This window comes from Chaetodon trifascialis, chromosome 4, assembly GCF_039877785.1.
Source record: "Chaetodon trifascialis isolate fChaTrf1 chromosome 4, fChaTrf1.hap1, whole genome shotgun sequence".
Taxonomy (NCBI): domain Eukaryota; kingdom Metazoa; phylum Chordata; class Actinopteri; order Chaetodontiformes; family Chaetodontidae; genus Chaetodon; species Chaetodon trifascialis.
This window is the reverse complement of record NC_092059.1, coordinates 18,648,599-18,675,510: the sequence shown is the minus strand read 5'-3', so window position 1 is coordinate 18,675,510 and position 26,912 is coordinate 18,648,599. Positions and strand designations below refer to the sequence as shown.

The 26,912-nt window shown below is 42.7% G+C and overlaps 3 protein-coding genes across 3 annotated transcripts in view; 1 reads left to right on the top strand and 2 right to left on the bottom strand.

Moving 5' to 3' along the window:
- The window catches only part of adamts10 (ADAM metallopeptidase with thrombospondin type 1 motif, 10), a 43,450-nt gene extending 32,450 nt beyond the window's left edge, over positions 1-11,000 (bottom strand). The window contains exons 1-2 of the mRNA XM_070960992.1: positions 10,973-11,000; positions 5,431-5,833 (exon numbers count right to left, since the gene is read on the bottom strand). Of these exons, the coding sequence (XP_070817093.1) occupies positions 5,431-5,533 (103 nt within the window). The 5' untranslated portion in view covers positions 5,534-5,833; positions 10,973-11,000. The remainder of the gene's footprint in view (positions 1-5,430; positions 5,834-10,972) is intronic.
- The window catches only part of gtpbp3 (GTP binding protein 3, mitochondrial), a 224,220-nt gene that overhangs the window by 15,819 nt on the left and 181,489 nt on the right, over positions 1-26,912 (bottom strand). The window lies entirely within an intron of this gene.
- Positions 13,497-26,523, top strand: zap70 (zeta chain of T cell receptor associated protein kinase 70). The gene is made up of 13 exons (XM_070961016.1): positions 13,497-13,560; positions 18,241-18,711; positions 21,232-21,392; positions 21,519-21,657; positions 21,748-21,829; positions 21,997-22,019; positions 22,101-22,140; positions 22,382-22,586; positions 22,733-22,939; positions 24,464-24,656; positions 25,305-25,445; positions 25,548-25,660; positions 26,074-26,523. The coding sequence occupies exons 2-13, from the start codon at positions 18,307-18,309 to the stop codon at positions 26,189-26,191; spliced, it is 1,827 nt and encodes a 608-aa protein (XP_070817117.1). The 5' UTR covers positions 13,497-13,560; positions 18,241-18,306; the 3' UTR covers positions 26,192-26,523.

Genomic DNA, 26,912 nt, shown 5'->3' with positions numbered 1-26,912 from the left:
CTGTCTGTCCCAGTCTGTGCCGGGGCCTGGTGGAGATTTATTGTCCAAACACACACGGCTCCAAACAGCCAACATCAGCTAACGAACGGGGAGAGGTCACCGGCAAATGAGCCCAGTTTTCATCAAACCTTTGGCCTCGGTTGGTGGAGACGCAGCCCCTTCCCACACAGAGTAAATACCCAGAGATCAGAGTGCCCTGGTACAGACTTGGAGAGCTCTGTACCGGGAAAAACACTCCGTAAACAGTGGATAGGTCTGGCTTGAATAAACAACGAGCACAATTACAAATGCTGCCTTGACATGGAACTCGTGAGGTCGTACTGTATTTTCGACATGCAACGTTTAGCACCAAACATGCTCGGCGTTCAAGTGGTTTCAGTCATCAGAACAAAAATGGATGGTGCCATGTTCCCTTTTCAAATACGGTGAATGAGTCAGCATTTTTTTCATTATAATTTCATGTTTTATTTTCTTCTCTCACTATGTATAGATGCACAACTATGAAGCAACACACATTTCCCGTAAGAGTTCAAGGAAGTGGGACGGTCTGCAAACAAGAAGTAACTACGGAACTGTGAACACAGTATGGGAAGAAACGGACACAGATAATTCAGTGATAGTGGTTACACATTAGAGTAAAGATGCAATACAATTCTGAGATTTAGACCCAGAAAGCATTGCTACTGTTACACTGACTGAACATATTGGAAAAAAATGGGAACACATCTTGAAGTTGGAGCCTTCAGAAACTCCAACGATGACAAGTTCATAACAGCCTAAAATGAGCACCTGAAGGCAGCAAAATCTCAGTACTATCCCACAGACTTGCTCAAAAGCATTACCTTCCTAAGAGCTGTGAGGCGTTTCCCACAACACATCCATCCTGCTGTCACAAACCACAGCAAGCAATCAGACAGGTGGTATTACCATTAACTCTGAGGCACAGGAAAAGCTCCTGGGGAGAAAATGAAGGGAGGGTGTTAACGAAGTAAATGTAACCCACCTCTGAGGAAGAAACTAAGGAGACCTCACACAGAATAAACTGTACACTAATGAAGAACAGCAAAACAAATTAGTATGAGGTTTGAACTACAGGTTTGAGCGGAAATGTTTTTTAAAAAGCCCTCAAGCTTCCTCTCCACAGGATTTCCAACCAACCCTGCTCGCCGTCTGCTCCACCCCCCCAGGGGAGAAAAGCATGTAATCCTTAATATAGATATTCTTCATTCAAAACACAAAGCAAAAACAGTGACTCCGCAACAACAAAGGAATAAAATTGTTATCACCTCCCTGTTTCTCTGTTTCCCGTAAAAACAGATACACACCAGATGTTCAGAGCAGCTCTGTTATTGTTGTTTACAGAATGAAACTATCCAAACATCAGTAAGTAAAGTAAGATGTCATTCACATTTGGAAGTTGACTGGAAGACACAGCTGTTACATGCTTTGTTAAGTACAGTTAATAGCCAACACCGCCTCACCTCTTCTTATTCTCTCTCAGCACACAGGAGAGCAGGAGACACTCCCCGGCTAAAAAGGTTTCATACAAAGGCTTCTGTGCTGGTAAATACACCCTTCCACCCATGAGCAGGGCATCACCCAGCTCGCCTTATCATAAATGAAAATAGTGGAAGGAAACACTCTGGATGGAAAACTGTCCCTCCCTCCAGACCAGACACACCTTCATGGAACCTCACATCAAACGCTGGTCTGCCTCGCCTCAAACCACTACCACGAGAGGAAGAGGAGTCGATCGCCTCTAGACAATAATCTTGTTAAAGCCATCACACTGACAGTATTGCAGCTCTAAAGGAAGACAACTGCTGCCTCACTCACAATTTATCTGTGGGTCCTTCACCTGTATGCAGTGTGGGTGGCACACAGAGGGAAGTGATAAAGCATTTGGACAGGGGTATATTACTGTATAAGGTCTGTCCAAATGCCTTTGTGTCCTTTTGATCTGTTTTTCATGGTTTGGAAACTGCCCCTTCGTGCCAAACACGTACTTCCAGGTGACAATCAGGTGTAGGTAGATACACCTTTTTTTACACCTACTGTGCTACATAAAATCCAAACAATGGAGATCTCAGTGCTGCGGCATAAACGCATACAGTATTTTAGACAAAAAAAAACGTTCTCTCCCAACAAAACAATGTCCCCCAATGTCCCCAAACCCAGGTCCATAAAGAATTAGGTGTGGAGGAACATAATTGGCCGGCACAGAGCACTGACCTCAACCCCACCCAACACCTTTGGAATGAAGTGGAATGCCGACTGTGAGCCAGTCCTTATCAGCCAACATCAGTGCCCAACCTCACTAATGCGTCTGTGGCTGAATGAAATCAGCCACAAAATCCCTGCAGCCATGCTACAAAACCTTGTGCAAGTCTGGAGTCTTCGCTCTTCCCAGCAAAGTGAAGACTCTACAGCCGCAGATTCATTTCCAACGAGATGCTCAACAACCACAAATGGGTGTAAAGTTCAGCTGTGCACATTCTTTTGACTGCACGCTGTATGAGGACATAGGACCACTGAAGGCACAGCAGCAGCACCAAGTCCTAACCAACCTTCACAATTCATGATAAATGACTGATGAAGACTGATGAAGACACAGTTCCTATAAGGTTCTGGGTAAAAAAATTCTGTGTAACTTGCTTTCGTCATTTCTGACTTCTTTAAAAACACAACAACAAAGAGAGAAAAACAACTGCTGCATATTTGCCCCCCCCCCCCCCCCCCCCTTTTCAAACAAACACACAGACACTAACAAGATGTTCTGCACACAGCTGGACACCAAGTGAACCAGAAAACACAAGAGACATCGTCGTATTTCTAACAATTTCTCCATGATTTCCTTTGCTGTTGTAAGAGTTTTAGTCCAAAATGACTCAGTGGGGTTATCATCTGTGTTAAGACGTCAGCCACATTCAAAGCGGAGAGAAAGAGAAGCACACACACAGAAGAGAGGGAGTGAGAGAGGATCATAAGAACAAAACCTTTTGTCCCAAAGACTGACGCATTTTAGTCTTCTTTGTTACCACCTTTAATACTTCACCTTCAGGGAAATTTACCTTATGCAGACATTATGGTGAACGTCGTAGCAAACAGCTGCGCATTTGCACATCTGGCAGACACAAGCAACATGTGTTTTCATTGGCATTGTCTTTCTGTTAACCCCATAAATGTAACTTTAATAATGGCATTCCTTTGAGCTCTGCTTTTGGTCTCCACCAAGAAAAATGTCGGATGAGCTAACTTTGCCTGCCTGTTTGGTGCAGGGACAGCAGTGTTAGGCAGAGCTTTCGTGTTGAACAGCAGCTGTTGGCTGTACTGATGAGAGCACAGCTGTGGAATCAACACCACTAGTTAACAAAATGCTAAAATGCTCTAACAAAATTCTGGGTTCATCGCTACGATGAACTCACACAGGCGGCTGTAGCTCAGGAGGTAGAGCGTCCACATGCCGAAGTATCCTTGGGCATGTACGTCGCTTTGGATAAAAGCATCTGCCAAATGACTAACCATAACTCCTTTTGCATTAGATGTAGTCATTTGATCCATTGTTAATATAAAAGTAAGAATTAATGCGGCTTTAAAGACAGAAGTGTGTGTACCTGCTGAGAACAGAGCCTGAGCAGGAATGAGCCACGTCAGGGTTTGAGGGCTGGGTTATTTAAAGGATGCAGCGTGGCAGACTATTGCAGACAGATGGCTGCGAGGGGTCAGAGGTTAAGTTTAGGAAATACACAATCACTGCCTTGTTCTGGGTGACGAGGCACTGACACTCTGAGATTTTATGTCTTTGCCTTCGGGGGATTTTAAGTCGCTCTGGCTTCAGTGTGTATGGGAGAGAGACAGGGAGACGGTGTGGTGAGAGGTGAGGGGGGCGGGCACGTGGCCGTGCCACAGCAACATGATTTGTGGAGGCAGAGTTCAAGTTCAGCAGCCCAGACCTGCAGGCCTGGAGTGTGCCTCAGCCAGTCAGACAGCCAGGTCAGACCTGAAACGTTTTCCACGGCTCATTTCATTCAACTTATTCTCATCTGAGCATGTGAATTATAAATAAAAACAATTACACTGACTATGGGAGACATGTTGGTCATTAAATTCCAATTAAACTCCAATCAGACCCTCAAATTAAACGCATATTAAAAAAGGTTATTTATTCTGACTTTTTAAACATGGGTAGCACTGAGTAGCTGGATTTTTTTAACTGAAATGAAAAACAGACTTCACTCCAGTCGCCTCGACCATAAAATACATTAAAGTACTCTTGTTCTCAAAGACTGAAAATAATTAAAGCAGCCCACAGTTTAAAGCCAGGAGCACAGACAATAAACCGATGATGTTGTCCCACTATTCATGAAGACCTCAAAGAAAAAGGTCTGTGATGTTAACAGTGTGTTTATTTCAAACACAGCTCTCTGAAACTCTTTTCACACTGAATTTTTGATGGGTTTGAAAAGGTCAACCCACGTTATGTAACCTGGCTTTAGACCTGCTCCAGACTAGGGTGGGACACCAGTCTGACACGGCTCTGTTTTTTGGTGGGAAACAGTGAATACACATTTCTATAATGACTATGGGATTACTGCGGGGTAATAATAGAATTGTAATAGGATTACTGTAATTTGACAGTAAATACAGTGTAGACGTCTAGCCCTCTTGCCATGAGTTCAATTTTCCTCAGCCTCAGAGACACCTGAACATGACCGAGCTGATGCACGAACTTTTCATGGAGTAACCAAAAAGAGATCTTATAAAACAACACTGCCGTGGTGACTCTTCAGAGTAAACGCTACAGGAGCAACTTTTCCTAAAACAAGTGTTGAAGCTCTATTTAACATTTATGTCTGGTTGGGTATACTTCTAAAGTTGTCATGGGTTGGGCTGGTATCACACCTCAGTACTTTTTTTGTAACCGACCAATAGAGTTGGGGAACTGAATAAATATGTCGACTATCAGCGATCGGCTGGAGTTCATCCAACTGCAACCGGGCTTTCAACTAACTTTACTGTAAACCCATCCATCAGGTGAAAGCATGGTGCGTCTCATACAGATGCTAAAGGTAAGCCTGTGTGTCTGTACGCCATGTCAACAGGGGTGACAAAGTGGTGGTATCTGAGGCACCGGGAACGGGAATCTGGAAGGGGTCTTGGGTGGCTACTATGATGGTATAAGACTGTCTGATGATAATAATGCTTCTGCCATTCATTTCCACTGTGGTATCTATCCCTTTTGTTATCTCTGGGCACATTTGACCATTGTGGGCAACATTCAAATCAATGATTTCTTTACGACTACAAACAGTTTCTCTACAGATGTTTCTCAAATGTTCCTGTATGCTGATGGTCTAAGTCAGCCTGACGCAGCAGGTGTTAGCGATCTGCTTTACCGGCAGCACCTTCATCAGAATCGCCTCCTCTCACCTTGTGACTGAGCCAACTCATGTCTGCGACCTCCTTCGACCTCGGTGGCAACCATGATGACGATCACGGTGCAGACCAGACCAGTCCTCCATAGCATTTCCATGGTTACTACAGTAGTTGCTATAGTAACAGAATTCAGTGCAGTGGTCCCCGGGCCTCTGTCCCAACATGTCTTCTGCCCTCTCGGATGCCCTGTCGCCTAGCAGTGGGACAGCTCAGCGCTCTGTTGGGCCATGGCTGCAGGGAGATCTGGGGGTTCAGACAGACATAGCAGCTTCTACAGTGTGCGGATCAGCGAGTGGTGATGGATCCTGGACAAGTCCTCGCAGAAGCAGAAAGAGCTTGGATGGATCTCCCAAAGGGGCTCAGCAGCAGTGGTGGGTTTAGACTCCTCTCTGTGGGCCTGTGGAAGAGAAACTGTTCAGCGAGGAAGCGGAAAGGCAGGAGAGGGAGTCAAAAGGGAGGGGAGACAGATTTAGGCTCAAAAAGGTGGGAGGAACTAGGGAGACATAGAGGAACACAGGCTAAGAGAGAGAGAGAGCATGAGATCCCATTGACCTATGCAGTTCCCAGTCTAACAAGACAAATCTACCCAGTTCATATTCAGCGTCCAGTGAAGGACCGCCCAGTCCTGCATTGTTCCTTCAGCTAATCAATCTTGGCTTTGGTGAAGGGCAAACACCCTGTCTTTCACTCTGATGACCAGAGACAACAGCAGGTCTCAACCTGGGGCCCCTGAGGCCCCGCTCTTTAAGCTGCCTGCCCACCGGAAAGAGTTCAAACACAAAGGAAGCCATTGATCTTGTAAAAAGCTGTGCTTAATGCCCAAACAGGGCTTGAAGTGGGTATTATGTCAGAGGCTCTGGGGGTAAAATGAGCCAATTTGAGAGGAGCAGCAGGTTGCCATCACTGCTACGCTGGCTGATTGTGGTGGTTGGTTGTATGGCTGAGTGACTTGCTGGCTGGCTGCCTGACTGTACAGCTTACTAATTGGCTGGCGTCCTGGCTAGCAGACGGATGGTATGACTGTCTATATGAAGCTTGTTTACATCTGGGACAAAGCGTACAATACTGTAAAAATTACAGCCAGACAAATAGTGGCTTTTTGAACTGCCACAGATATAAATATTTGTTTGTTACAGCTTTGAAAATCTTTAAAAAGCAGGACATTTTACAGCTGTTCATTAGCTGACAACTGACTAACTGTGCTCTCTGGCAGACAGACGGTTTCAACTGGTCTGGCTTTCTTAATTTCAGCTTTAACCAGACATTATGTTCCACTTGTTTTTTACATTCCTGCCATGTTTAAAAGCAGCGTGTTTCTTCCTAATCATTTCTTTCACAGATTTTGTGATTTGGGGTTTGTTATTAGGGTGCAATTCAAGCTGTCATGTGGGTATAACTGACAAACACAGCAGAGTCTGACCACACAAGGCCTCCAAAAAGAGCTGTAAAGTCTTACAATCAATTTTGAAAACTGACAGGTAACCCTGGATGTTTCGAGAGCAGGATAAAGTGCAGTACAATGATCAAGTCTGGAGGACGTAAAGCATGGACCGCTTCTCTAGATCAGCAAATGAGAGCAATGTCCAAATCTAAGTCAAACGTCTCAGTTGAACAAAACAGGACTGCAACACTTCAGTCAAGTGAAATTCAAAGTTTTCTCCATTAGCAGAAGTTTATTACTGTACCTTCTATGCCTTCTTTTTTTAACCGCTGAATACAAAGTGAAGTTTGTACGATGGCACCCGATGATCATGTGGAGGTCACGCTAACTGTACTGTGCTACACATGAACCCCAAATTCCTTTTTAACTGAGTGCTATTCGGCTTGAGTTTGTTTCTTACTTATAGATCAACGCAGAGCGAGTCTACTTTACAGTAACAGTGGAAAAATGACTCCTCAGACCCACAGTACCCATTAACAAAACAGAGCAGAGCCAGGATCAGGAGTCACATTTTCATGGGTGCCCTTCTCTTTGACTTGAGTTTCCTGGCTATGGATTGCAGTGTCAGCTAAAACCCAACCCTTGCTATTCTCCAGTAAAGTCTGCCCACCCAGTTCACTCTTGTCCCAGCCTCTCTCCCCTCCATCCCTCCCTCAGTGCCGTCTGGGGAGAGAAGAGCAAGCGGAGACGCCGCACTGGCCCAGATGGCTGGCGGCTAACCAACTGCAGCCAAAGGTAATCGGAAGCAGATGGGAAACCTTTTGGTGACGAGAGCAGGGGGGACAAGTTGCCTCCTGAAAAGAGGAGGGGGAAAAAACGAGCGCAAAGCCCGAGGGGAATGAAAGAGAGACACAGCAGAGCGTAAGCTGTTCGAGCCAGCTGCGAGAGCCATTCTTGAGTGTTAATACCCTGGACGGAGTGTGGAGGAATGAGTTGAAAAGAGCCCTAACGTGCCTCTCATTTCATTTCAAAGGAAGGTACAGTAAAAGGAGAGCTTCATTAAGAAGCACTGAGGGGTCTTTGTACTGTTGCAGCTTCCCTCATACGTGGAACAACTGAAAGTCTTTCTCTCTTCCCCTCCCTCAGGCTTTCTCCCAGTCATTTCCTGCACGACTCCCCTCCCTTTTCATTACTTCTTCTGCTCCCGCTCTCCATTTATTGTGGGGTTATTAAACTTGCAGCTTGATATCAAGTGCTTTTCATTACTGCTAATTCTCCTCTTGTTTATTCAAACAAGAGGAAAGAGGGAGCGACTGGACCCCCTCAGCGCTGTCCCTCGGCGCATTTTAAGTGAAGCTGCTCAAAAAGATTTGTGGACCGCCTTCAAACAGATCCCCACAGCAACATACACGCACTGCCGTCTTGGTAAATTATCACTCCATTATAAACCCCACAGAAATGCAGCTAAATGAAGAGCGAGCTGTCTCGCAGAGGTGACGGTGTCGTACATCTTCCGCGGGCCTGTTGTGCAAAACTTTCCCTCTGGGCTGTATCACTTTTGGAGAAATAAAAAACGTATGTTTGTCAGCAGGCCAAGCGAGCCGAGCACATGCGCTGACTCCCTGCTCCGTGTTTTGCTTGGATTAGCTACAAATATCAGCATATAGCCGCAATCACAGCCAAGAGGGAAAGCGGTCCGAGCTGCAGACAGGCCACACAATTTCCAAAGCAATCACAATCTGCAGAAGAGGGAAGAAGCAGGGGAGAAGAAAGGGGTCGTTGTTAATAAGAGAGAGAAAAGTTGGACCGCTCAGGGTAATTAGGTGGGAATTTAAGGGTGGGCCAAATTTGCAATGTAATGAACACAGCGGACCCAGAAGCATTTTGACACGTCATTTTTACATCTTGTCATCTCCTAGCGAGCAGTGACCGGTGCTTTTTCATGTGGTGTGAGGGATGCACAGTGAGTTTTCTCTCTTTTTAAGACTACAGCTAACTATGCTGTCCTTGTCTTTAACTGTTGCCAGGCAGAGCCGAGCTATCCGAAAACCAGCAGATTAATCAAAGCCATATGACCGGCTCAAAGTAAAGTCTGTGTGGAGTGAACAGATGCTAAGTGTCCCTCAGCTTAGCTTCAAGTCTAGCACTCCCCCACTCTCTCTCTTTCTCACACACACACACACACACACACACACACACACACACACACACACACACACACTGTTTCCACTTTGATCAGGGAGTAGCTCATGAATCAGCTTTAGGTTCAGTTTATTATTTCATTAAACCGGCAGTGCGGCTTCTCTTTTCTAATAAGAGCATGAGGCTGCGGGATTAAAGAGCCAATAAGACGAATGTCACAAGTCTGATTCAGCACTTCAGACCGGCTCAGTGGAAAAAAGTCTACATTCACACACATCTCCATATGAAACCCTGAACAGGTGATAGAAACAATACAAAGAACTGGGGGATATTTCTTAGACTCGACTCTGTCTACTACAAAGACAGTGAGAGAGAGAGAGAGAGAGAGAGAGAGAGAGAGAGAGAGAGAGAGAGAGAGGCGGGCATTCCTTTCTCAATTTCCCCAAATAAACAGCGTGCAGATGAAAAGTGGGAACATAAACAGGCCGTAGAACCTCGGATGTGCTCCCCTCATTCTGAAAATGTGCCTCTCGGGTCTGAAACAATATTTAGTGAGAGAGAGAGCTGACTCGACATGAAGTGCGTCAGCCAGCAGCACTGGGAACAGAGCACAGATGGTAGAGGAAGGTCTTCTCTTTCTGTCTTTTATCATATTCATTTCTGGGCAGTTTTGATCTTCTATAGGACTGCCAACTGTCCAAAAGACCAAAAATACACTCGGCTCACTGTCACATAAAACAAAGAAAAGTAGCAAATCCTCATGTTCGATAAATGTTTGGCTTTTTTATTTTTATTTTTATTTTTTTGACAATTAACCATCATTCAATGGACTCATTGATTAATCACACAGTTGTTTCAGCTCTTATCGTCTTTATCGACCCCGTTGAGATTTTAGTGACCAATTTGTAACCCGCCTTGGATGCTGATCAACATTAAATACAGTTTCTTTGTTAAAGTTTTAATGAAATTCAGTGTTGCTATCATTATCAACATTCATTAACTCATGCTGGGCTATCAACTCAGGTTTTAGTGCCACAGTAACGCATGGCCTCACAATGTCTGACATGAAAATTATCCCACAGACTCATTATCATTTGGCAGATACTCTGATATGAAGTATTGTGAGAGAAAAATTTGATCATGCAAGTATAAAAACCTGAGAAAACTCTAATTTAATACCTCTGCTGTCAGAAAATGCAAACTGCAAATACACCACACAACTGACAGTATTTGCTATGAGAAAGGATGTGTCAGGGTCAAAGGTCAAGAATGCAGCTGCCATGACAAACAGAGATGCACAGTAAAAAATAAACTTGCAGATTTCTGCAAAGTCAGCTGATCAAATGACTCCTCTCTCACTGCTGTTCTGAGCGTCCACGGATACATGTGCATGCATCTACAAGTCCTGCAGCTAATTACATCATCTGTGTTACATGTGTCAGTCTAAAAGTGAGCTTTAACTGCTCGGAGATATCATTTATCAATCCCTAAAACATGCTTCATAGTTCTTTTCCAGCAGTGAGACGCTGCAGGTTGCTCCCCCAGCCGGTGAACGACACCGAGTCACCCTTCACTTAGGTACCTGGTGTGCTGTCGGCCACATCATCTGTTCACAGCGCACACACACACACACACACACACACACACACACACACACACACACACACACACACACACACACACACTGCCTTGTCATCAGCCAATGAGGAGATCTCAGCCACAACTCAGAGCTACTGAAGAGAAGAGGAACTCCAAGGAGATTTTTGGAGGAATGCTACACAAATGCTCTAACACAACATTAAGTCCACAGATGTGCATGCCATGACCCTGAGACACCACAATGAAAAACTAAAGGACTGAATCAGGGCGATATTCAAAGTGTGCAGAAACATTTCTGGATAAATGCGGGCATGAAGAGTTCAGAAGAGCGTCCTGCAGGCATGATGTCAGGACCGTTTTCGTCCAGTGTCGTGCATGAAAAGGCAGAAAGTGTGGCCGGGCTCGCTGTCCTACCTTCCCGTGTCCCCTTGCAGAGGTTTCCGCTGTGAGTCTGTCCTCTGTCCTCGGCAGCGGAGCGGAGCGGAGAGGAGGCGGCGCCGGCGGGTGACTGAGGAGACACAGCTTCTTCCACTTCCACAACCAGAAAGCCACAGCTTGAGGTCAAGTCACCCACACTTACCATTGGTAACGTCCGGTTACAACCTACAAAATAAGAGTCGTCTCTGCAAGGGCTTTGGTTGAAATTAAGAGCTGAGTACACCTCAACCTGTAACAACCATACATGTGTGTCGATGCCCAGCTCTGTGCACTTTTCATATAAGGCTACTACATTTATTTGATTAAAAAAAAATAAAAAATCAAATCATTGTGTATTAGTGATGCAGAGAACATAAAAACACTGACCTTGGATTTGTGTAAAATAGCCCCATATCTTCAATTATAGCAATCATATCACCAATAACATCTAATTATTTTTAAATACTTATAACACATAAAAACACTGACCTTGCATTTGTGTAAAATAGCCCCATATCTTCAATTATAGCAATCATATCACCAATAACATCTAATTATTTTTAAATACTTATTTTTACAGCTGCACCATACACCACCCAATCTTTTTTGGATCATTTTTATTTTCTCTTTGCACATCCAAGGACCCACTCCCATGCTGGGTCTGAGTCTGAACCCTCACAATGTGAATCTTACCCCAGTCAATGAGGATCTTCTCCTGTATCTGCAGTGTATTGAGGGATTGCAACACTGAGATGTTACCAAAATGTATTAACAAAGAAGTGAATCTTGCAAAATTTTACTGCTTTACAAAGGATTTGCATGATTTGTCCTTTCAAGTGTGACTTCTTCCCTGCCCACTTACAGTGTGAAGTAAAAATAACTAGGGGGTGGAAAATTAACATTTAACTATCGGAAGCCAAATCAGAACAGAACAGCAAAACAAATTAGTCACCATAACACTTTGCCATCATGTATCGTTCCAACCTTTGTGATAGCACAGGAGCAACAACCGCTCATACATTTAATATCGGCTAAAATAGCACCCAAATGATGGCATCAAGTCAAACCACATGTATCAGACAACCTAGAAGGGTGTCTTCTGTTTAAGGTGAAATTGATGGGAGCTCATTATGGTTGCCAAACCTTTTTTTTTTTTTTCTTTTTTCTGGAAACCATCTTTTATAAATGCTCTGCTGTGATACGCTAGCCCTGGTCCAGTCCAAGTGCAATCTCCTCTTTTATGTCAAAGTCTTCACTTTTCTATAACTTCAGTCTGACTTCTAACAATCTGTATGTGACCCATTCAAGTTTACTCAGGTCTGAGTCTTTTGAAGGAAACCCACCTCTGAAATTTAAATAAGCATCACTTTTATTTTGAGGACAAATATTTTCCTTTCCGGTTTTTCTGTCTCTGCTTTTGTCTGACTTGATTCAGCAGGCTCCTGCTGATTGGTTGCCTGGTCTGTGAGTCCAAGGAAGCAGCTGTTGCCAGTGAGGTGAGGGTTTTGTGTGTGTTTCAGTGAGTTGTGGGATATAAGGGGGTTAGCATCACTGTCAGTGGTTCTGTTGGTAATGCCTGGGTTAGTGTCAAAATGGGTACTCTGTAACAAAAAGTGTAACCCAGTTATATAAATAATGACAGACGAAGCGTTTTAATGTCACTAGGCCACATGACAAGGACACAAGTTAAATTAATAAGAAATAAAACATATTTCCAATGCTGTGCCATCAGTGTGTGGATTCATACTTTGGATAAAAGCATCTGTCAAATGACAAATTGTAATTGTTATATACCAGGAGTTAGCTTAGCTAAGCAAAGAGCAAAACAGCTAAATATGCCAACCGCCACCTCAGAAGCTGGCGAATTAACAGGTTTAATCTTGTTTGTTGATTTTATATAAAAATTTAAGATTTAAAATGACATTTAAAACGACGTTTTTTTTAGGTATCATGTGCCAAACTATTGTAAAGCAGACAGTATTTAATTAGCTTTTCCCCCAGTTTCCAAGCTAAGCTAAGCTATGCTAAAATAACTGATTCCTGGCTGTTGCTTCATATTTAAAGGAATGGTCTAACATTTTGGAAAATACACTTATTTACTTCTTAGTGGAGAGTTAGAGCAGAAAATTTCTGCCACCAACTAGCACGTCCTTCTGAAAACACAAGTAGCCCTGTTTATCACTTTTTGACTGGATGTGTTAATAAGTGAACTTTTGAGGTGCTGGTAGATGGATTTTGTTACCTTGAGACAGATCCAGAATAGTTGTTTTCCAGTCTTTCTGCTAAGCTAAGCTATGCTAAGCCAAGCTAACCACTTCCTCCTCTACTTCATATTTAACATAAAGACATGAGAGCAGTATTGATTTTATGTAACTCTCAGCAGGAGAGTGAAAAAGCATATTTCTACTTTATGAAAGTGTGTGTGTGTGTGTGTGTGTGTGTGTGTGTGTGTGTGTGTGTGCGTGCGTGCGTCATTGTCTCTAACCCCCACTTATCACAGCATCTTACACTGCTGTCAGATGAACAGATGTATCTTTGTCTCGGAGGCAACAACATCGCTCTACTTAGTGGTGAAGCAGTGAAACGTAAGTACATTTTTTGTTATATCTGAGTCAACAGCAGGAAATGTTTCATGATGTCAAAAACAACAAAGCCACAGTATGGTTTAAAATCTTACTTCTTAATGTCACATGCTTGAGTGTGTTCAAAGTGTGTTTCAGCCTCAAGAGCAAAACTCCACTGGATATTTATATTCTTATCGATCTTTGAAATTTAAGCAAAATCTCCTGTTGAAATCCCCCCCCCCCTTTTTTTTTTTCATTTCCATAGCTGTGTCCAGCAGTAAAAAGGAATAAGAGTGTGTGTACCGCAGTCGGGCTGAGCCATTGTTTCTCTGGCTTACAAAAGTAGAGCTTACATGTGCAAAATATAAATAGCAGCTTTTATTGTGCCTCGGAATGGAAAGCCAAAAATGGGCAGGTTTTATCACACAGAGGTCTCTCTGTGTGTGTCTTTTATCGCTTGTAACTGTTCTTGAAATTACTGCATGTATTTTTGGTCTTGGACTGAAGGACATCTGCAAAATGTTCTATTCAGAAAATGTACAAAATGTGCCGTTGATTCACGGTGTAATCGTCATAATGTTTACAGGGAATTCGAGCATTACATTTAGATTCATTTTTAACCACAATTGACACAAAAATGCCTAAATTTAATTATTTTTTTTATATAGGAATGAAACAGCTGTTGAGGCAGTGATGCTGGTGTTATTTTTGCTTACAGTATTTGTACATTAAAACACTAATGAAAAAGGCACTAAACTTCATTTCTGTTTCAGTGCAGATTTCAACCTCAACAGGCTCATTTTGGTTTGGTATAATATAATATGAATCATGACACAGGAACACATGCCAGCTGCTCATTACAGTGTCAACTGTTTCCACTGATGATGGGAAATTATGCTTCAGTTTGGGCCATTTGGGCCCCGGTCTGATATGCAAATCAGCCTCTCATCCAAGGGCACCTACGTCTTTAGTTGTTTTTAAATCTTCTCTCAAACAAAGGTCAGTTTGGGGAAAAATCATTTCATGTATGAGAGTTAAAGGACACACTATCTGTTGGTGGATGCCGACACAGTCTCATATGTTGATGTGAGGAATGCTTTGAGTTACATAACCCCGAGCTGACTTCCTGATAGCGCAACCAAAATAATCATGACCTAAAATAACTTTAATAGCTGAATAGTTATCACTGGAATGTTCTTGATTTAATACGCGTCACGTAATCTGCACAGCTTGTAGTTAAAGAAGCAAATGAAATCGCTGACCTCATGGTGGTATTTTCATGTATGATTGAGAAGAGTCAAAGAGCTCAAATGTCTTTGCACAAATGAGTTTCTGAGTCTCGGTGCTGTTGGGGGTCTTTGCTTTTTGTGGCTTTCAACCAGACATAGACAGGTCACTGTTTACATGACCCCTGCTTGATCCTGCTGAGCCTGACGTTAGCATGCTGCTGAAGTCTGTTTGGATGTGATGTTGAATAGGAATAGACAGTGATGCCATTTTCTTTAACATTTAATGAGCTCGTGTAACACAAATATCACCCTAAGGCTGTTTCTGTAGTTTGCTAGTGGCTAAAGCGAGCTAGTGACAGTATCAGTCTGTCAGTCAGACTGAAATATCTCTTTCCAACGATTAGGTGAATCCCGATTTTGAACAGACATTCATGTAGATAAATCCTGCTGACTTTGGAGATACTCTCGTTTTTTTCTCTTGCACAGCCAGCAGGCCAGTAAAATATCTGTACATCTACACAATAGATTGGCACAAATTTTGGTACACACGAGTTCAAGTTCAATCTTTGTCATATACATTATTGGGCCTGTGAAATGTGTTCCTGCTGTGCATGTTACCATGCTGACATTAGCATTTAGCTCAAAACACCACTGTAACCATAAATACTCTAGCACGCTGCAGATTCTTTGTCTTGGTTATGCTCGTGTTTGCTAATAGTTCTGTTGAGTCTATTTTTGAAAAGTAGACTTTTACTTGTAATGGAGTATTTTTGTAGTGTAGTATTGCTTGTTTTACCAGAGCAAATGATATAAAAACATCTTCCATGACTCATTAATAGTTTTTCTCTATACACCCCATTTTAGCTGGGCTCTATCACAGTGGCTGTTTTGCTGGGTGAGAAAGTTGCGAGCCTGAGCTTTAAGTGCAGAAAGCTCTTAATTATTAGGAACAATCAGGATGATTGTATTGCCTCTCGTGTTTGATTTCACTCAGTTCCTCATGCTTCCTATCTCTGACATCAAGATTGATTGCCCTGGAACAGTCACTTCTCTCCAAAAATTGGAAAGTCTGACCAGATGACACACAGGACAAGGTTTTTGCTTTGTATTTAATTATGTTTACTTTGCGCTCAATGGGTCTCAGAGGACCTAAATCATGCCAGAAAAAATTCACCCTGTAGGTTTTGGCGTTTGTCACTTATGTACTCCTCCGCATGTTGAAAACACAGTGACTCACAGGACTTTTTCCACTGCTCACTGGGTCACTATCTGCTTTCTCTGCAGCCCCTCATTTTCAAAAGAACGTTGTTATGTGCATTAAGGGTTTGTGCACTGCATTCAGCGAGTGTCTGTCTTTTAAGGTATCTTTTGATGAAAACAGTCCCAGGCTCGTTATCAAAGATGCTGCGCAGCACTGTGGGTTCACACCTGGCACAGGAACTCTGTCATGTGTCGCATCATCTTTCGCCACTCTTAGCAGAAAAGCCATAAAAATCATATTTGAAAAGAACACGACTGGAGCAAAGACTTGGCCGCTGTCGCTGGTGGAAGTTTTTATGTCTCGTTGGAAAACATATTTCAGTATTTTGGTTGGTTTGGTCGTGTCATAAATTACAGCAGTGTTGCTAATATTCTTGTCATGGTGTGTTAGGGATGGTTTGTTGTTTTATCATTAAATTCACTTTCTCTTTCAATTTAAGTCTGTTCAAGTAACATTGCAGAAGGCGGTGCTGAATTTAGAAAGGATGGAAAATGTTATTACTGTGCTATCTATGTTGCTCAAAGATAAATGAAGGAAACAGAAAATGATTTCTGTCTCTTTATGTTAGTGTAATTGAAGTGGATGATCGCATACGTTTGCAGTCTCAACTGAAAAAACTTGAAAGGAATTAGAGATTTTTGTTATTGGTTAATTGGTCAAAAAAAAATCTAATTAATCAACTACATTTTTTGTATATAAAATGTCAGAGTAATTTAAAAGGTCAGGTGAGGTTGTGCAAATAGTTTAGTTTTGAATGATGAACTTAAAACATCCTGAAGAAACACCACACGTACAGGCTGAAGTGCAGTTCATGCAGCTCTCATGCATTGTTGTGATATTGTCTCACAGTTTTTCTCTAGAAGTGTGGGCTATCCATGCATCCCCACTGTCAGGCCTGGTGCTCTTTGTTGTGGTGAGCAGGGGGTCTGGTCACAGTGGAGTCTCATGTCTTGTGGCAACTCTGTTTCTGCCCACTTGTCCACTGTGAATGTAGCCAGGAAGCTGAGGTTTACACCTTTTTTTCTCTTTGAGTTTACGTTGTGTTACAATGCCAAAGTTATTTGGCTTATATATAAATGTCCATAAAAGGTTCTGTAAAATAAATGTGAGTGTGAGCTTTCCCATTCACACTAAGACCGGAAACTGATGGAGATTACAAAATCTAACAGTATAACAGTGTCAAGATGGGTATAATTTAATATGTTTCTGACACACTGTGATAGAAATAGATATAGATTATTATACTAGAAATAGAAATATATGTATTTTTTTAAATGAATTTAATTTATTAAATTTATTGTTGATATTTAAGATCCAGAAAACAACAGAATAGCCTTGCTTTTGCTCTTATTTCGCTGTAGTTTGGTGTGATTATTTAAAAGTCTCTATCCTTTCTGTAAGTACGTCTGCATATTCGGATCACTTCCCCTCTGCATGTTATTGCTGTGCCGACGTATTATGATCTCTGTCAATTTCTGTTTTGAACTCCAGCAGGCATTTTCCACCTGCTGTCACGTAACCGTTCCACACTGCAGTCAAAACGTGCTTGATTTTAATCTTATCTTTGTGTCGTCGCTCCAGCTCAGACGCCTCGACTGAGGCCTTGAATGGGACTCTTAACAGAAACATCACACTGTACACTTAGTGTTTTAACAGTGTAGGAACAAAACAATGTGGGAAAACTTGCAGACTTGAGTTACTAAAACAGAGGGAATGATCTAGAACCAAAAAGCACCTGTTCAACGGAAGAACAAGATGCTGGAGACAGGAGGCTGTGAGGGCGGATCGCGACTTCCTGTTGTGGCTTCTGTCACTAATCTGCAAGCTTCATGCAGTCTCAAAGTGTGGGCGCTTGTGAAATATCTCATCCAGACATATGGCCCCTGACAGCTTGCCTTTGTAGAGCTGACAACCCTGAGAAAACATTGTAAACAACATCATTTTTTTAGTTGTAGAGTAGAGGAGAAGAAGAGAAGGTGATAAAAACTGAGAGGAAAACTCGAAGTGACTCCAGGTGAGAAATTCTGATTGACTGTGCATTCAGTGGAGGGAGTGTGGGGGCTAAAAGGCTGACAGGTCAGGGGTCACAGAATGGTGACCTGTGGGTGTGTTGGCACACATTGGGCTCCTGAACCAGCATATTTCTAAAAGATTTCTGCTTTTTTTGAAATGCAGCTTTTACTTAAATACTTTCCCTTTCTGTCTCTGTAGTTTCTTTCCACCATCCACATCTGGGTCTCCAAGCCAAAGTTCAGCTCATCTCTCCCAGGTCTCACCATGTCCAGCGACCCAGCAGCTGAGCTGCCTTTTTACTACGGCAGCATCAGTCGCTCAGAGGCCGAGCAGCAGCTGAAGCTAGCCGGGATGTCCGATGGGCTCTTCTTGTTGCGACAGTGTATCCGCAGTCTGGGTGGCTACGTCCTGTCTGTCGTGTGGAACCTGGAGTTTCACCATTACTCCATAGAGAAGCAGCTGAATGGGACTTACTGCATCGCAGGAGGGAAGCCTCACTGTGGGCCAGCAGAGCTCTGTGAGTTTTACAGCAAAGACCCCGATGGGCTGGTGTGCATGTTGAGGAAACCCTGTCTGCGCTCCCCGGAAACGCCGATACGGCCCGGCGTGTTTGACAGCCTGAGAGAAAACATGCTGAGGGAGTATGTGAAGCAGACGTGGAACCTGGAGGTGAGGCTCTGCTGAGACTGCGGGGTGAAAGTAAATGAGCTGCGGCTTTTAAAACATGTATCATCAAAAATTTAAATGCAAGAGATGCAGTCAATCATGAAAGGGTTGGTCCCAGTGGCTGAATGGAACTTATTACGTTTACTCAAGAAGTGTGTCAAACTTTCAGGTGCCTGTATTTTACTGTACATGAGTGCATCCATTATACGTCTGCGTATACTATGCAGATTAGGATTTTACACAAAAACACTTCTGGTAAACTTATAAAATACAGCATAATGATAAAGAGATAGAGATAAAAGGATGAAACAGTTGTTCCCAGCCTTTTATCAGATGTCCATCAGTTGTAGTTCAACCAATGAGTCATTTCCCCTCTAAACGTCTGTGTTTTCCCCTTCTTTTTTTTTCTCTTGTTAATAATCTGATAGCCCATCAGATTTATCTTGTGACCCTTTGGAGTTTCCCCCAGGTTTGGAACCATTGGACAAAACTATTTAACTGTATTTATAGTAGTTACAGGACTGCAGTACTGAGCAATGTCTCCTGCTTCACTGTGAAGTCTGTTCTCGGTGGATGTGCACAGGAGGCTTTAGGTTTCCACATTACACTTTGCTTCCAAACTATTTGTGCTATTTGTGATGTCAGAAATCATGCTTGTTGGCCCGCCTCTTAAAATTGGATTTTCAATCAGTAGAAAGGTGTGTGTGAAACTCTGCACATACCCTGAAGTTCAGACATTCAGCTGAAGGAACAGGAAGAAAAACACATTTTTGACTGGACGGGGGCTTCAAGTAAAGGATCTGAGTACTTCTTCCACCACTGGTCACCTTGCCCAAATTACATAAAAACACATTTTATCACTTACCTCAAGTGGTTTGTGCATGCACATAGTTTTAGACCAGCCTTTGAGATTTCTGCCTCTATCCTAATTCAAGGGAGGTAAAAATGATATTATTATTATATTTGAAAAATCCATCAGCAACTTTGCTTTCCAGAAAAAATGGCCCTGATACTCTGGATAATCCAAAGAACACACTGTCAATAGTTTTCATAGGGACTATTTCTTTAGTAGAAATTAGATCCAATTCAGCAGCTGGAATACCAGCCTCACATAAAGATAAAAGCTTCAGATTTCCCAAAGTTGAACTGGAATTTGTAATGTGCCATCGTTGAGGACCGTTGCAGGGAAAACCATCCCACCTGAAATATCCCTAAGATGCACAGAAAATTTGAATCTCTAGGTGGTTCAGCAAATTGTACCCTTTTGTTTATTTAGTGTCTTTGTGGTCCCCCAAAAAGCGCACAAACTTTGTTTCATTCAGTTTGAGGCCTGGCCCTCTGAAATACCACTTCAGTCCAAAATCCTGCAGTTTAATGATGTGTCTCCTGCTGCAGGCAGTCACACACTGAGACCAGTAGCCTTTTATCACTGGTGGGCTTCATCTAAACAGCCAAACTAGCTCCAGATGTTTACCGACCCCAGCAGGGACCAGAAGGAGCCAGAAAAATCATGGCACCTCTCAGCAGCATCGAATCAAGTACTGCATTTCAGGGTTACAGTTTCTGTTAAGGTGCACATATTCACCTCAACTCTACCTTAACCTTTACCTTACCTTCACCTTCACCTTAACCACATGAACTAGTTGCTTATTAGCTTGCATATTAGTAGCATATTGGTGTTTTGATAGTCATTATAAAGCACTTATTAATGCCTCATTCTGGGGGTTCAGATCATAATTCATATATAACAACTTCCTTACTATCAATAAGCAGTAATTAGGAGGATAATGAGAGAAAACTCTTAATGGCCTAGTAGTTGTACAATATTGTCATGCAGAATAAAGCTACAAATATGCACGCTAATAAGAACTAGTTAGTAGTGAACATGTGCACCTTAATAGAAAGTGTTACCCATTTCAGAGGGAAATATTGTACTTTTAACTCCACTACATTCATTTGACATCACACTTTTCTTGCAGATGAATATTTTACAAAAAAAAAAATATGGGGAGGCACGGTGGAGCAGCAGGAAGTGCACGTGCCTCACAGCAAGAAGGTCGCCAGTTCGATCCCCGGGTCAGGCGGGGCCTTTCTGTGTGAAGTTTGCATGTTCTTCCCGTGCATGCGTGGGTTCTCTCCAGGCACTCCGGCTTCCTCCCACAGACCAAAAACATGCTCATTCTGTTAATTGGTGACTCTTAATTGTCCATAGGTGTGAGTGTGAGCGTGAATGGTTGTCTGTCTGTATATGTTGCCCTGCAGTCGACTGGCGACCGGTTCAGGGTGTACCCCGCCTTCCGCCCAATGACAGCTGGGATAGGCTCCAGCCCCCCTGCAACCCTGAAAGGGATGGTCGGGTATAGACGATGGATGGATGAAAAATATGAAAAACAGAATAAATACAATGTGCTGCTTAAGTTTAAACTGATGGTTTCTGACTTTTTTGTCTTGTAAACTGAATGATCTCCATCCGTCTAAATGTTTTCCTTCTACGTGTTTGCCTCTCGGTCGTTTCCTGCTCAGGGAGAAGCCATGGAGCAGGCCATCATCAGTCAAGCTCCTCAGCTGGAGAAACTGATCGCCACCACAGCACACGAGAAGATGCCTTGGTATCATGGTAAAATTGCCCGCCAGGAAGGTGAGAGGCGGCTTTATTCTGGAGTACAACCAGACGGAAAGTTTCTGTAAGTTGCTCATGGGGACGTTTTTGCATCCCTGTCTTTTTCTGTGCGTTTGCCAACTGACCTCTGAGGATTTAGTATAAAAGGTCTTGGTGCGGTTTTTAAGCAGCACTGTTTTTTCTTTCTCAGAGTGAGAGACAGAGAGGAGTCGGGTACTTTCGCTCTCTCCATGATGTATGGGAAAACAGTGTACCACTATCGGATCCTCCAAGACAAATCAGGGAAATACTTCATGCCGGAGGGAACAAAGTTTGACACAATCTGGCAGGTAGGCCGTCAGCCATACTGTTCTCTTCTTTTATTATCTATCTTAGGGGTTTTTCTAAGTTAAAACTGAATCTTATCTTAATCTCTGTAGCTGGTTGAGTACCTGAAGATGAAACCTGATGGCCTGGTGACTGTTCTCGGGGAGGCGTGTGTTCACGGCAAAGCTGCTGAAAGTACTGAAAATCTTCTTGCCTTTTCTCAGTTAAATCGACATTTTGCCATTGCTACAAAAATCACAGAGCTTCCAGTTGATGTTTGTGTGTAACATTCAGCCTTGTTAATCATTACACCTGCTGCTGAAAATGTTGATACAACTCTTATCTGTCTTATGATCTTTCAGAGACACCCAGTCTTCCTGCAACAGTGAGTATCGACTACATCCTGCACACTTTAAGTCAGCACATTTGTCTTTGTCTGAGATTCATTTTATTGTAACACTTTCAGAGGCGGACGGGCGCAAATGGATACACACCGCCACCTCGAGGTCAGTCACATGAAGTACAACCAGCTGAAACCACACTTATACTGCAGCACTGTAACTGAACACACATAATTTGCTGCTCTGTTTAAAAGCATAAAAGATTGTCTTTAAAGATAATACTGAAAATCCACCCAGCTTTTTAACAGCATGCACAGCACATATAAAAACAATAAATCATCAGATCAGTATCAGTACATAGAGGACTGCATTTTTAGCCCGTGCGGTTTGTACCTTCACCTTCCAGCTGTTGCGATGGCCTCAAAGCCAGCTACCACTGTGCCTGAAGACCGTGAGGTTCTGCCAATGGACTCCAATGCTTTCAACCCGTACCACAACCCAAATGAAGTGAGGAAGTTTAACATCCAAAGGAGTCAGCTGCTGATTGATGAAGTGGAGCTCGGCTCTGGGAACTTTGGCTGCGTCAAGAAAGGAGTCCTCAAGACTGATTCGTGAGGAAACATTACAAACCAAAAATTGTACCAAAGCTGTGTTTTTACTGTTTGTGCAGTATTCTGTATTTTTGCTGAACCCAGTGGCCTCCAGGTGTCTCCCTTTAAAGCTCAGATGTTCGTGCTCTGTTCATGTTTTCTCTCAGGGGTCAGATCGATGTGGCCATCAAAGTGCTGAAAAGCGACAATGAGAAGCTGGTGAAGGAAGAGATGATGAGGGAGGCAGAGATCATGCACCAGTTGAGTAACCCCTTCATTGTTCGCATGCTGGGTCTGTGCAACGCTGAGAACCTCATGCTGGTTATGGAGATGGCCTCCGCAGGACCCCTCAACAAATTCCTCTCTGCCAATAAGTGAGTTCAGTTGATAGTGAAACCAGCAGTCACACACAAGCACATAGAAACAGCATCAGAAACAATTACAGATATCTTTACAAAGGTCTAAAATTAAAGGTTCAAGTGCATCCAGTGGGATGAGACTTTCAAGTCTTAAAGTCCTCTGTAATTTATTCATTTTATTTGGTGGAAAAAGTTCAATATTTACTCCTGAAGATTGTGCTTTTTTGGGAAGAGATGTGATAAACTGAACCAGATTCAGACATCTCAAAACAAAAATGGTCTTCTTGTTGCTAGTGAGGACTGGCCTTCTTTCTCATATGTGTATGATATTCCTGTAATGAAGCACAGGGCACGCTGGTGGAATGAGCAGCAAGAGAGTACAGGATATCTCTGTCGTCAGGCACAGTCATGATGGCTGACTGCACAATGCTTTTCCTGTCCTCGAGAGAAAAACACACTTTTCTCCAATATAACATATTTTTATCCTCAGATTCAGTGCTAGATGTTGCCACATGATGTTTAAAAGACAGAGCGCTATCTAACCAAATTCCCAGATATTTCTAAGCCTGAACAAATTCAATTTCAGTTCCATTATGTGTGTGGAGGAGAGGAAAATGTAAGACGAAATTATGGGTTCTTTCTTTCTAATCTGCATTCAGTACAAGTAGGAGGTTCTGCAGATATGTCTGAAGAACGTTAAAGGCCGACTGCAATCTAGACATGGCTTGACTCAGAGGAGTGCCATATGCATACAGGACTGAATTATTACAACTCTCGGTATGACAACATAAAATAATCATTAATCGCAGTCTTCCTCGCTGGACAGACCAGGGGACAGACGTTTGACACACTATAATTCAGGTCAGTCTTGGTTTCTTTAGCCCCAAATCACACAAATGTCTCAGAGGGTATTTACAGTCCATACAAGGGTCACATGCAACACAATCTGCTGCATGTGACCCTTTAAAATGCAGACTGACAGAGAACCCCGGCAGCTGAATGGTTACAGAGCATCGCCACACGCGGCCACACGGTCACAAGTGTGGCCGGTTTGATTCCAGATTCCTTTGCTGCGTGTCTCCCCGTCCCCTGTCTGCCTCTTCATCCATCACTATCAAATAGAGGCAAAAATTACACATATATACGTGTGTGTGTGTGTGTGTGTGTGTGTGTGTGTGTGTGTGTGTGTGTGTGTGTGTGTGTGGGTGTCTGCTTATGACCCCTCATCACATGTTCTAGCTATAGGCTTTAGATGACTGTATGTTATGAGCTGCTGCGACCTTTCCTCCTCAGATTGTTTCATTTGAAGGATTTTTAGATTGCTTAGATTAGATTGTTGTGCAGCATCCAGGGAGAAACCCCAGAACATTTCTGTGTTGCATAAATAAGTTTTCACTCCTAACCCTCCTAAATCTTGTGACTTAAGGTTTGGAGGCAGTGACCTACAAACGCTTTATCCTTAGACCCTTGATTTGAATAAGGAAAAACTACATTTCTAAAGAAAAAAAAATTATGTGATGACTATTTTTGTTCCCGCAGGGATAATGTGACTGTGGAGAACATTGTCAACCTGATGCACCAGGTGTCGATGGGAATGAAGTATCTGGAGGAGAAGAACTTTGTGCACAGAGACTTAGCAGCTCGTAACGTCCTGCTGGTCAACCAACAGTTTGCCAAAATCAGTGACTTTGGGCTCTCCAAGGCCCTGGGAGCAGATGACAACTATTACAAGGTCCACACAAGACAAAGTGACACAAATAGATGGCCACACAGGAATTATCAGTGCTGCAGGAAACACAAATAGATAGTGTATCTTAAATTGATTGCTTTTCTGAGGATTGCTGACCTCAGCAACCTCCGGCTACTCAAATACTAACCCAAAGGTGTCACCTGCTCCATGGGAACTAAAGTAAACACGCAATTGATTTCCTTTTTACGGGTTTCCTGACCTACATCTGGAGGGAATGTAGATATCAGAAAGTCACAGGATTCACTAACTGCAAGGAAATGATATACAACTGGACATGTAGGATTGGAGCATACTGTATAATTCAACACGACTTGTATTGTTTGAGAATTATTTACCCTACACCACGCTGTCTAAATCAATGGTTTTTAAGCCACAGAACCTCCTAAAAGGGATTTTTTTTGTCCACTTCCATCATTCATACACTTGCACATGTGACTAACATCAATATTAAGTGAAATAATAAAGGCTTACTTTTTTAAATGTGGGGAAAGAAATGAAATTATAGAAATCTTGCACCACCTACTTTCCCACTTAACATCCCCTTTGATCACACTATGTTGGCCCAGTCTGATATAGGCTGCCTTTGGTGAATCACTGACACCCTGCTTGTTGTGATTGTGTGTTTTACAGGCTCGTACTGCAGGTAAATGGCCTCTGAAGTGGTATGCTCCAGAGTGTATAAACTTCCACAAATTCTCCAGTAAAAGTGACGTGTGGAGTTTTGGTATCACCATGTGGGAGGCCTTCTCCTACGGAGGGAAACCTTACAAGGTACCAGGTGTTTCTGCAGGCCATAAAGGTCCCACCACTATGGGGATGGATCCTGAGCATTAAATTGAATTACAGATCTTTTTCTGTCCCGATTGTGTCTAGAAAATGAAAGGACCAGATGTGATGCGCTTCATTGAAGGTGGGAACCGCATGGAGTGTCCAGCAGCATGTCCAGAGCGAATGTACACATTAATGAAAGAATGCTGGACGTACAAGTAAGAAACTGATCGTCTCTTGTGCCTGTTAGCGAGTTGATTAAGCTTGATTGAATCATGTAGTCTCATTGGGATCAAGATAAACAAAGTCCTAAGTACTTGCAAGTGCTGTAGTGTATCTAATAGTTTTCCAGTACGGGTATGGATAGGAGTAAGTGCTCTGTGCTGCATGCTTGTATTATGTCCTTTTGAAGTTTAGAACAAGTATTAAATTAATGAAGAGGTCTGGAGGTAGTCAAAAGCAGGCTGTAAACTGGAGAATTATAATTTTCAGTTGGAAAATAAATATTATTTATGTCTCGAGTTAATAGCAGTAAATATTGGTCCTTGTGGGACCCCTTGTGACATTGCCTTCCATTAATAACAACCTTTCAAACGGCTGTTTCGGGCCCTCCTCTCTCCTCACTCACCAGGCATGAGGAGCGTCCTGACTTCAAGAAAGTTGAAGAGTCCATGAGGTCTTACCATTACTCCGTATCGAACAAGGCCAAGCCTGAGGGAGCTGCAGCCGCCGCTGAGCCTGTCAAGTAGACGGAAACAAGGCACATTCTGTCCCAGTGTTGCACAAAGCTTCCTTTCAACTGGCCATTAAACAACCAAAACAAAGAGCTTTTTATGAACGATGCACACTGACCAGCTTCGACTACAGTACCAATACAGCTAAACAGGCCTCAGTGACGATAAATGTGCATTTGTAAATTGGACTGCAGTGTGTCAGACATGTAAGGAGGACCTCTGTCTGTCGTGGTTTGAATGTTAAGTGTTGACGTTTTTACATTGATGACCAAACTAATTTTATATTCTGGTATTTTGGACAATAATGGGAGTATTATGGTATGTATACAAGTTGTTTTTTCACTGTATCTGCCAACACCTATGATTTTATTGTTTTTTATGCCAAATAAACTAGAAGTAGAATGAAACTGATCAACTGAACTATACACTTTAAGTCTTTAACAATCCTTTGAAGTCAGTGATTAAAGGGAAGACTTCAGTTTACTTGCACTCAAGGTTTGATGATGAGCACATATTTGGTGGCATGAAATCTTTATGAAAATAATGTGCAGGTTATAAATGCTTACTTACAGATAAAGCAAACAGATAAAAGCACAGCAACAACAAAATCTGTAAAATTCTGAAGCATGTAGCAGAAGAATATCTGCCTCACCCCATCATGACCAGCGGGCCCAATGTAGGGAAACATCTGAGAAACATTCCTAGAATACATGTTTGGAGAACCACATTTGACTGA